Raw genomic sequence first — 12,134 nt, 5'->3', positions numbered from 1 at the left:
TTTAGCAGTTGTTATGGTTTGAGAAACCCATAACAAGTTATTGTTGTTTAGACAATCATTCTATCACCTGATGACCCCTCCCCACCATGGAAGGGGAATTGGGAAAAAACCAAGGAAACCCAGGGGTTGAAATATAAACAGATTTAATAGAATAAGACTAAATAATTAACATTAATAGCACTAGAAAACCAGTATTGATCCCGATACCAATACAGAACATGCAAGGATTATACTCAGGCAATTATACCAGTAGGAAGTCGTGCACTCCCAACAGCGGACAGCAAATGTCAGACACTGCGAGCGCTACGGCTTCAGGAGGAAGGGAAGGCCTCAGGGGTCAGGCACCAGGTCAAGAAGTTCTCAGGATGGCAGCCATCAAGGGAGAGAGCAAACTTTGCAGCAAACTTTCTAATTTATAGTGAACGTGATGTTCGTGGTATGAAATAATCCTGTTGGCCAGCTTGGGTCAAGTGCCCGGGTCTCGCTCCTCCTCATCCCTGCACCTGGCTATCTTGAAAACACTGAGACCTTGAAACCCACACACCATAGCTGGCTATGAAGTAAATATTTTCACAAATTCAGACACTACAGTCTTCTAAAAAGTGCAAACCAGGACAACAGTATTAAAACCTAACAATACTGCTTCTTTAAAAGGATGTCTGTAAGACATGCTTCACAAGTACTTAATTTTCACACTAAAATCCAGATCCAAATCCACTCTTCATTAACTGCCTTCCTATTAAAGTCCAGTGACCAGAGGTCTGTGTCACAGCAGCCAGCTTGTACAGTCATATTCAAGCTAGCTGGGATGGGAGCACAACTAAATCCCAGAGATCCTGATCCCACAGGTGTCCATAGGAGTTTGGCTTTTGTCAAAAAGGAGCTCTAGTTCATCCTAAGTGACAGAGACCCAAGGTAATGGAAGCCCCCAACATTTCCCAGCAAGTATCAGGTTCTTAAAAGACCCCGACCCCACCTGGAGCTCTCAAAAGTTTCAGGTTCGCAAGCCAGTTGTTTCTGCCTAGTGTTCAGTTCTCAGGGAAGCTAAATTATGAAGTATTGGGATTAGGCAACCTCAGGGAACACATGACATCTCACTGTGCTGCTCTCCTGGGCCGGGGTGGTGTGAAGATAGGCATTAATGCAATAATCATGACAAACTTGACAACCTCTCAGGGAGGTTGTCAAGGAGTAAAATACTCAAGCTAGCAAGAACCAAGCCAAACAAACGCCTATCAGAAACTGCTTGGAGAGCAAGTTTTGAAACTACCTTGTATCTGTCAGTAGACTTATTCGCAAAGTGCTTTGGTTTACACAAATCGCCGTTTTCTGCAGAACTTCTGACAAGCACTAGTTTTCACAGCTACCTGGAAAGCTGCTGGTGTCAGCTATTCTCATAGGCAGGGTGCTGGACTGGTCCCACCCAGTCTGCTAAATCCCATGATCTACTGTTTCCCTATCTATGAAATGGAAATGTAAAAAAAATATAAACAATTGCTTGCTTCATAGATATGATAAAAAGCTTCATTTTTTTCCTACAAAGTGCTTTGAAATTCTCAGATTAAAGAATTGGTGAAAGTACAAAGTATTCAAACAACATCTTGATAGAGCTCTTGCTAAAAAAAAACCAACAACAAAAAACCAAACATAGGTAGCAAGTTGCTTATTAAGAAACTAGTTGCATTTACTGCTGTTGTTTTTAGGAAGGAGCTACAGGAACAATACAAAATCAGCAGGTAAGATTAGAATTTGATCTGCAGCTGTCTTGATGTGTTTAAGTTAAAGGAAGCATTGTTAACTACTAGTGGATTTTATAATTTGTCCAGAAAAGTCGGCTCACTGGTACAAATGATAATTTTCAATTTCTAGGGCAGTGTTCTCCTGGACACTATTCTTCAGATGGTTTTAAACCGTGTAGAGTCTGTCCTCTTGGTACGTACCAGCCTGAACCAGGGAGGACCCTCTGCTTTCCATGTGGTGGTGGGCTTGTCACCAAGTATGAAGGTGCTGTTTCCTTTCAAGACTGCGAAACCAAAGGTGAATTTCAAATCTTTCCACAATTCATATCCCTGCTGCTTGCCCTTTAGTTTGTAAGCTTCAATGCCAAAGGGCTTTCAAAAGCTCCAAAACAAACACAGTCACTGTGGGTAGAAACAGGGTGTGTGATTAAATTAAATGGTCAGAAAATCTCTAAACTAGAAATGATTTCCTGGTCAGGGAGATTGAACAGGCTTTATGGTTTGCTTTGGAATTTACCACAGGCAGGTAGAGAGTCAGCGCTGCAACTGGTAAGTGAATCAGCCCCACTGCATGGCAATGAATAAGACAAACTTGCATGAGACAATGCTTTAGCCTTCACGTCCTGTATATTTTTCTTTACCAAATTAGAAAAAGTAAACGCTACAGAAATTATACGAAGTTAAGGATTGATTATTAATGGGCTAGGCAGAAACTGTAAGCGTGAAACACGATGTGTGTTCCATAAAATCAACTTCCAGAGCAAATGCGGAAGAAGGAATCTGCCCAAATGCATTTTGGTTTAGTTACTGGAATGACATGCTGGCCCTGGCAAACAGACACTAATGGAAACATCTCTCTGGCTATTGTGAAAGGCATTTTTGTTGTTGAGGCAGATATGTATCAGCTTCCATTTATTACAAACGCATTGGAAACCGCTGTATTAAATACAGTGAGAGACACGTAGTACGTGTTACTAGTTTGTAAGGATTTAGCGCTAGTCTTTGGAACATAATTCTAGTTAGAAGGTCCTTTGCAATGGGAAATACTGGGAGCTGGTGTCTTTTTTTGCCTTTTATGGCCTAATAAGTATATTGTAGAATGGGGATCACGAGGTATGTCCTCAAACCAGGATACCAGGGTAGAGGTAAGTTCTCTCTGCACTGAAGATTGCTGCTGTCTGAAAATAATACGCCTCGTACCTTACAGTTCATTGTTCTCCTGGACACTACTACAACTCCACAACACACAGGTGTATCCGATGCCCTGTGGGAACATACCAGCCTGAGTTTGGTCAAAACTATTGCATCACCTGCCCTGGGAACACAAGTACAGATTTTGATGGCTCCACTAATGTTACACACTGCAAAAGTAAGTTGCGTTTATATTAGTTGTGAGATGAAGCATATCTTTGGATCTGAACTGCAACTTGAAGCTTCCATCTGTCAGGCTGGACTTCAGTTCTGTATTTCCTAGTTAGCATATATCTACTGCCAGAGGGAATAGTAAAAATTGGGAAAACAATGAGGAAAAAAAACCAGGAAAAGTCCAACTTGATGTGTGTGATTGCTTTGGCTTTAACGTAATCTGGCAGAGTGACAGCTTTGTGTCAAACTATGGAGCTTTTGGTTTCCCAAATGCTGTAAGTTGTCTTGCAGTGATGCATATTCCTCCGTGTCTCTGTGGAACAAAGTACCCACTATTCTTCTACATATCTTCTTCTACGTATCTTCTATCAGAGTAACTGCCATTTTATAATAATTATAAAGTACTGGGAGATATGGTTGTGCAGTGAAATCTTCTCATAGGCTTTTTTTGCAGTACTCGGCCTCCTGTCTTCAACTGCCATTTTAAATATCCCCAAGGATTCCAGTGCAATTTCATTTGATCTTTTGTGAATGACTGATTCTTTTAGGCAAGCAATTTTTTCATCTCTACTATGCTAATTTAAGAGAATGTCTGTATAATAATTAGGTAATGTAATCTAAACTAACTATTCATGTGCAAGTCTATCTTAAGGTTTTATTCTGACTATGTGCCATGTGTCATTGAAGCCCTTCGTTGTTTCTAATGTAATTTGAGTAAATTAGATATTTGTAAGGAATTTGACGGCTTGAATTAAGGAAAATATTTATATATATCTAATTTTATGTGGGTGAGTAGGCCTGGAGAGATCAAGCTTACGTAACTTACTGACTCAGGCTTCTGTGGCAAATTCCACAGGAGTTTTGAAAATTCAGAAAGTCAAACAGATCCATCATTGGAGATTCTTTATTAACTAGTTTAATCTAAGCTAAAGCAAGGCAGATCTGTGATCAAGATAAGGTTGGCTATTAGGATCATCACACTCATTCAGCTAAATCAGGTTAAAAATCAAACCAGAATACCTCGTGCATGTCAGCATGGTCTCAGTGGTAAGCACTGTGAGAGTACCTCCACAACGGGATCACGTTTACTTACCTGTGTTTGTTTCTTAATCAAATGTCAAAGCAGCCTGGATGAAGCGTTGAACCAGTTTATACACCAGAGATTAAGGTTTTGCAAATCAGTTGGAGCAGCCCTGCAGATCAAGTATTCCTTTAAAGGCTTTCCATGCTAAACAAAGAGGCAGCTGGAGAATGGATGCATTTCTAAAGCCACAAGGAGGAGTTTAGACTTGCTCTTGACAGATCTAGAAAAACACTTCAAATTAGCTAATTGGCTAACACAAATGCTAATTTATGTTTCTCCACAGACCAGCATTGTGGAGGAGAACTTGGGGATTATACTGGCTACATTGAGTCGCCCAACTATCCTGGAGACTACCCAGCTAATGTTGAATGCATTTGGAATATAAATCCACCCCCAAAGAGGAGAATACTCATCGTAGTACCTGAGATATTTCTCCCAATTGAAGATGAATGTGGTGATGTGTTAGTAATGAGAAAAAGTGGTAAGTTGCCAGACCTGGGTTATATAAATATTTATTGCAAACTGACTGAGTGGAAAGTTCATATTGAAGGGACAACTGTCTTCATCTATCCGGTGTTTCTAAAGGGATTGTTGAATGAACTGACACAGCAAGTTAAAACAGAACACTGTACCAATAACAATTAACAGAGTGATATTAATTATTCAGGTGTCTTCTGTCTGGCCCAGTTATCATGTGGGATAAATCACTGCCACTCTAGAAGTCAACAAAGCTATGCTAAGTTACATTGGGAGAGCTATCTCCCATCATCGGTACAAATTGTGCTGTCACTTATCCTTTGCAAATATATACGTGCTGCGGTTATTGCTAAATTTGTGCAGTGGCACAGGTTGCTACTCCTGACTGCCTCAAGAAATCCAGAGTTTTCCCAATTTTATGTGCAGTGGGTGTTGTGTGGTGTCTTTGATTATGAAGTTAATTCAACAACTTCTGACGTTAAAACACCAATGAGATGCGCTCCTTCTACACTCCTATGTCAGTATCCAGCTTCTGGTGATCTGTTGCTAAATCTCCAAGGAGCACCAAACCCGAAAGGCAATTGTTTATATGGAGGTTTGCTTAAGACAGCATATTTTACTTGCTAAAACAGTGCATTTTATTTGCTAAAACAATTTTCAAAACTTTTTATCCTTGAGGGCTTGTGTTGACAGCTCTATATGTCAGATTAGTACAAGAATAAACCTGGTCACTATAGATGGAAGGAAATTATATCTGTCCACATCAGTATTTTAAAAGCAAAACATTTACTGTAGCAAAAAAAAATCAGTTGTCCTTCTAATCCCAAACTGTGGTTCCAACGGTGAGTAAAGCGAGGCACATTGGGGAAAAGTTTGACTTCCACTTCAGTACCAATAACAGTACCAAAACAACAACACTGGAAAATGAGGGGAGTTTTTCAGAGTCGCACTTTGTGATCACTGTATGTTTGGCACCATAACAGTTGATCTTAGGAATATTTATCATAGTTCAGATAAGGTCAGCTGCTAACACTGCTGTGGAAAAACTGATGGCAGTTCCAGAGTTAGTTAGATCCACTTTTTTGTACTTCAAGAATCCAAATCCCATCCAATTCAAAAGGTCTTTTTTTGCTAACATTAGCGAAAATTGAATCAGCCCTACCAAGTTCAGATTTTAGGTTATACTTCTTATTTTCCCAAATTATCCTGTGGCTATGGAGTGTGGTTTTTTTGAACTAGGTAAGAAGGTATTTTTTTCTTTTGTTTGAAATTTCATTTTAACTTAGAGGAGCCTCACGATACATTCATAACAATTTGAGGACATCCTGCACCCTCCATCTGTTGCTTATGTTAGGGGCAAATGGGGTCTTTCTGGTTCTCAGCTATTAGTTCTCTTTCAATATAGATAAATGACATTTTCTTTTCAAACCTACAACCAGGTGTTTTGCACTGGGAGATGCTGCTCCATTACGGTTCCAGTAAGAAAGGCACTTAGCCTCTGTAAGGTATCATTTTGAATGCTATTTATTAGAGCAATCATTATAAGGAGAGAATAGTATAGATAATCTTACATCCTTTTAGATAGTGGGAACGATAGGCAGTGGAGCATTGAACAGGCCTCTGATCCACACGCTGCGTGCTGGGCAGACCCTATACGTAGAAGAGATTTTGCCCGTTCAGTCATTCGAGCTATTGTAGGATTTTCTTACAAGGAAACAACTCTATTTATCATTTCTACTGTCAAACAGAAACAATGTTCTCATGAGCACGTCTTGCTGCACTTTTAGATAAAGGCAAGGCCACGCCGTAGCATAATCACCGGTACCAAGTGGAAGCTGCCTGCAAGTTCCTCTCATTAGAACGATCTGGCTGAGGTTATCCTGCACCCATGGGATTTGTGCAGCACAACAGGGGCCTGAAGGCCATGCTGGATGCGCAGCACGGCACAGGCCTGACCATACCCAGGTTAACTGTTCGGTGGATCCCTAACTCCTCAGTGTGCAATGCTGGTTCAGTCAGAATCAGTACACCAGGCTATTACATTCTGAAAAGTGGTTTATTGCTCTCAGATGAACTCCCCAAACCAGGCGTGTAAGGAGCTGGTTACCACACCTGCCTGGGGTGCAGCTGACTTTTCTTACCTATCTGGGCCCAGTCTATATGGGAACCTTGGAATTCAATGCTAGAGTAGTACACAAAATAAGTAATATTGATAGTAATTTTATAAATGTCAAAAATTATCTCTGGCACCTCGCTGTCTACTTAAGCTTCTTGCTGTGGGACAGAGGGGTTCTCACTGCCTTTGTGGAAAAACTTACTTCTTATAAACAGATAAAGACTACATTCTTCTATCACAAAAAAAATCTGCTCTCAGGTATACGTCAGCTGAGAAGCGTCCTGTCAGTTCATCATTTCTGACCTCTAGATCAGGAAGGGTGCAAAAAGTTATTTTATAAAGAATATTTCTTAATTTAATTTAATTTAATTATCACAGAATCACAGGATTTTCAGAGTTGGAAGGGACCTCTAGAGATCATCCAGTCCAACTCCCCTGCTAAAGCAGGATTGCCCAGAGCACATTACTCAGGACTGCATCCAGGCAGGTTTTGAAAATCTCCAGAGAAGGAGACTATTAGTTTAATATTTTTTTTTAATATTTTTTTATTTCTAGCTTCTCCTACTTCAATTACTACATATGAAACATGTCAGACTTACGAGAGACCCATTGCATTTACCTCAAGATCAAGGAAGCTCTGGATTCAGTTCAAGTCAAATGAAGGAAACAGTGGCAAAGGATTTCAGGTCCCCTATGTGACTTACGATGGTGAGAATGGGATTGCTTTCCATCTTTATGTTATATGTGAATTACAGAAAACTGTCCTTTAGACTCTCTCTTCCACTGGTTACAGCAAGAGAAGAATGAGGGAAAACTTGATGTAACCCAGTTTTAGTCCAGTGAATTACTTTAAAACCAGTTGCAAAGATTTTGAAATAATACCTAATTATTTTTTTTTTAATTTTTCTAATACTTTGAAGATGGACAGCAAGTTACACAGAATTCTTTAAACTGAATCCTTATCCCACTGAATTCAACGAGACTCCTTTTAATTGGCATTTATCATATGCATAATGACAATACCATTAATTGCTGTGCATTTTTAGAAAGCCCCTTCATCAAGTCCTACTGGTAACCCACACAATTTTGAAAACTATAAATTAATAAAATCACAAGTCCAACAGAGAAAAACAATGATGCAAAAAGAAATATCCTTTCAGCAATCACTTTCATAAATCTGCATTTTAAAAGTCTGGCTTGTAATATAAATTATGCATTAAAATGTATGTTTTGTACTTTGGGATGATTTCTGTTTTGATGAAACAAAGACTTTTCTGTGATACCTTTGGCAGCTGTTAGTCCAGCTCTTTTCCAAACACTAGTGCAATTTTGTGAATGATGAAAAAATCTGTATTAAGCTGGTCATTCAGGAATCAAAATGAGAGCTGTTCTCAGGGCAGAAAACAAGGATCTGTTCCTGACTGTGCTGCTGCCTTCACGTATAACCTTTGACAGTTGTTTCATATCCCTGGTCCTGTTTCTTCATCTCTAAAATGCAGACAATAAACCATTGCTATCTGGAGGGATTAGTTTTCTGGGGCTAAGTTAGTATTCATATGGTTAATTCAAAATTACCGTTCTAAAGCAGTACAGAATTTTAATGTGATTAGATTAGACTACAGCAGCTTGAGAGACACTGAACAATCTCGCTAATGTCTGGCTATTAACCTCCCAAAGGATGTCACAAACAGTCACTCAACTGATCTTTATTTTTCAGAGGACTACCAACAACTAATAGAAGACATTGTTCGAGATGGTCGATTATATGCATCAGAAAATCATCAAGAAATTCTAAAGGTAAGAAAATTCTGCTTTATCTGAGGCTAACCAAGAATTCCTTTTTCTAAATATTTTCCCCAGAAAGTTCTCATTACCCTGATAGGGTCATAACATTTAAACCTCAAGTATGACCCCAAATTAAATTCTCTGTCTTCTGAGGTTTATGCTGGTATTTGGCGCAGCACAAAATCAGTAGCTCAGCTGGGCTGAGCATGTGCGTATATCCTTTGCTGAATCAGGAACTAAATTCAATGTATGCTAACATGATTGTACATTAGAAAAATCAGTCAATGAAGAATGAAGAACTTATTGTTTAAAGAGCCTTCTGCAGCCTCAGTCTGGCATGTGTTTAAATGAGTCATTAAGTTAGAATTTCCTGTGCATTAAAAAAATGTGTTTACCTAAATCACTGTCCTGCCTCAACAAGACTCAACCATAATGTCGCATTGTAAGCTGTCCATGAAATGGTTTTTCAAAGAAACAAGCAACGCATTGGAGACAATTGTGGAGGAAGGCTGCTGAGCTGCCACCTATAACAACTAACCAATTAAAACTGAAAAAGGGCTGTTCAGAAGGCAAAATTCAGCCTGTGAATGTACAGTTTGGAAGTACAGTAGTTTTCTTACAGTGCTTTACCCAGAAGCAAGTTTTGCAAAAAAACCCTAGTTGTTGTTCATTAATTTCGAAAGCTGTGCAGACACTAAATCCAAACCCTATTTTTACCTAATGTATGTGTTGTCTTCCATAGGACAAGAAACTGATTAAAGCTCTCTTTGATGTTCTGGCACACCCACAAAACTATTTCAAGTACACAGCACAAGAGTCAAAAGAGATGTTTCCCAGATCATTTATAAAACTACTACGATCAAAAGTTTCCAGATTTCTACGACCATACAAATAGTCTACTGGTATTCAATTTTTGGTTACTTTGCATTCCTGTCAAATATTGTCTTTTCTCCATAGTAGAAACATTTTCTAATTTGAAGGCTCTTTTTTGCAGTCTATGTTTTCAATTGTATATTGAAGAATACCTATAATGTTTTATAATCGTTAAAAGCCAATGTTCTGAGTGGGATTTTTACTACAAAAAAAAAATTGTGCATCCTTGAGTGTATCTAGTTGAACATCCAAATTTGTGTCTGCACTAGTGTATCTTCACTTTCCATTTGAAATTACATTATGTAGGAAATATTCTTTCTAGCTTTTTATTTTTCATCAACAATAGCTTTGGTCAAAGCAAAGAAGGAATTTATTCAAATCTGATTAAGCTACCTGCAAGTTCTGTTGTAGAAAGAAGTATGTAGTATAAATAATACTTGGATTTTGAATTGCACTTGAAGTTTATATTTGAATCTTTAGAAGAAAACAAAACAATCTAAATTTTGCTATTTCTCATTTGTGGCTAAGTGGAACCTCTGTCCAAGTAGAAATCAAAAGGGAAAAAAAGAAGAAAGAAAAAAAAAGAAACAGATCTATAATTTTGGTTTATGAATTTCACAAGATTGAGTCCCGTGCCCTAATGCCCTAATGTTTTTATCTGTCCTCTTCTAAACTTCTTCAGAGGTTTGCCACTGTCAGTTACTGAAACAGATTTAGCTCTGGATTGCCATACACCAGTTGGTCCCTTTGAAGGCATTTACAATAAGATAGGTGAGAAATGAACAACAACAGTAATAGTCTGTTTTTCTTTCCGTTAATAGAGCATCTAATTAAGTACGATATATAAATATATAAATATATACTTCTATTTGTGGGTACATTAGTAATGTTATCTTTAGTTACTGTAAATATTATTCATGCTTAAATCTTTACTCCCACACACCCTATTTACTCATATCTATTTGTAACTTTGCTTAGATGATTAAATGACTTCTCCAAGTGCTTGTCACTTCCGTTAACACCAAACTGAAGCCTTTTGGAGTTTTATAATACAGGATAATGGTTTACCCTGGGACACTCTCTTTCAACATACAGTATTCCAGGAAAAATAACATCAGTTAAGATGCAACTGCTCTCCAGTAAAGGGTGAGCTATTGCCTCTTCTTTGGGCACCCCTCACACACAGACCAACAGAGTTACGAGGACAACACACAACACAGGAGCTCAGCGAGGAAGAATTTTTATTGGATCTGCCATCTCTAAGCCGCTGGGAACATACCTGTGTCTCAGGCCCAGACTCTAAGGGGGGTGAGGAGGTGAACAGAACAGTTTAGCAGCCCAGTTAGATGAGCTGGAAGACAGGCCCTGCAGTCTTCAGAGACCACGTGCTCCTTTTTATCATGAGTGTGCAACTGCAGTGCCCATCAACCGCAGGGACTGTACAGTCTGCAAGACAGCCTTAGCCTCATGGTCAGGCCTTCTTTACAGAGCGACAGGTACTGGTGGGTTAGGATGATGATAAGTCCTGTGTTTCCTGCTGTTGCCTGGCACAGGAGCTAAGGAGAAAGTAGCTATTTTTATTATTATTTCAGCCTCTTTACTTTTAAGTCCCTTCAACTTTTATATCATTCTCACTTTCGATCCTACAAGTCTATTATATGGAGAAATTAACTATTACGCCAACATCCTTTCAGAAAAAGACTAACATACAGTTTTGCTTCACTCTTTTTTTTTTTTTTTTTCATATGTACCCTGTAGTTTAACAAACCTTTGGATGCTTTCAAACACGTACATTAAGGGTGGTTATGGTTAACTACTTACGCTTTTTTATGTCTTTGACCAAGTACTGTTTAAATTTACAAAGTTGTTTTTCTGTTGGCTACAAGTGGTTGAATATTCTGTTTCTAAGAGACAACTTAAGTGTTCTGTTGAGTTTTTCTACTTAGCCATCTTGTAATTTTGCTTGCCTTCTTTCCTTTTCTGCTGAAGGGTATAATTCTTTTTCTTTATATGACTGAACGGTTTGAATGTAGGGTCTAACAGCTCATTTTTTTCACTCATGGATCTTCGGTCTTTGACAAGCTTTCTCTTTAATATATATATTTCTATATTAACTCTCATTTCAAAATGCAACACCACCATAAAAGTCCTTTTTGAAGGCTGTTAAACCTAATTTTTTGTGAAGAAGTTAAAACTACTTTTATTAAATATTCATTATGGGTTGCTAAAGGTGGACATTCGAAGGAGAACATAATATCAGTCCTAGATTCAGTGCATGCCAGGAACAAAAAAAAAAGTTACACATATTTTTTCCTTAAAAGAGTTATTTGTAGAAAAAAATTAAACCTTAAAAAAACGGAAATCTTTTTAGGTACTCAGTCATGTATAAGTGTATAGCTAAAAAACTACTTCAGCCAAACAGTATTTCAAAGTCTGATAGGCTATCTAGAATGATTAGAATGGGTCAGGATTGCAGCCATCCTACTGAAGATATGAAGGATAAGATATGAAAGATACGGAGAAAAATAACTTCCTTGTTTGCTGAATGATTTACAGTGATCTTTAGTATTTCAAATTTCAGTAAGTAAACTTTGGAACCTGATGCTGTGCAGTGAGTTTAGGAAAATCCTTGCTAAAATTTTTGTCTAACAGTCCACACGTTTGGACATAATACCACTGTACGACACTGGTGCCA

General features: G+C 38.3%; 1 protein-coding gene across 1 annotated transcript in view; it reads left to right on the top strand.

The window, feature by feature from the left end:
- SCUBE1 (signal peptide, CUB domain, EGF-like 1) overlaps positions 1-9,608 on the top strand; it is a 215,308-nt gene extending 205,700 nt beyond the window's left edge. The window contains exons 17-22 of the mRNA XM_009879702.1: positions 1,870-2,037; positions 2,947-3,108; positions 4,472-4,669; positions 7,337-7,489; positions 8,499-8,578; positions 9,309-9,608. Of these exons, the coding sequence (XP_009878004.1) occupies positions 1,870-2,037; positions 2,947-3,108; positions 4,472-4,669; positions 7,337-7,489; positions 8,499-8,578; positions 9,309-9,461 (914 nt within the window). The 3' untranslated portion in view covers positions 9,462-9,608. The remainder of the gene's footprint in view (positions 1-1,869; positions 2,038-2,946; positions 3,109-4,471; positions 4,670-7,336; positions 7,490-8,498; positions 8,579-9,308) is intronic.
- The last annotated feature ends 2,526 nt before the right edge of the window (positions 9,609-12,134 follow it).

This window comes from Charadrius vociferus, unplaced genomic scaffold (genome assembly GCF_000708025.1).
Source record: "Charadrius vociferus isolate BGI_N301 unplaced genomic scaffold, ASM70802v2 scaffold90, whole genome shotgun sequence".
In the NCBI taxonomy this organism is placed as follows: domain Eukaryota; kingdom Metazoa; phylum Chordata; class Aves; order Charadriiformes; family Charadriidae; genus Charadrius; species Charadrius vociferus.
Note: the sequence above shows the minus strand (reverse complement) of the source record. Positions and strands in the feature narration are given on the sequence as shown.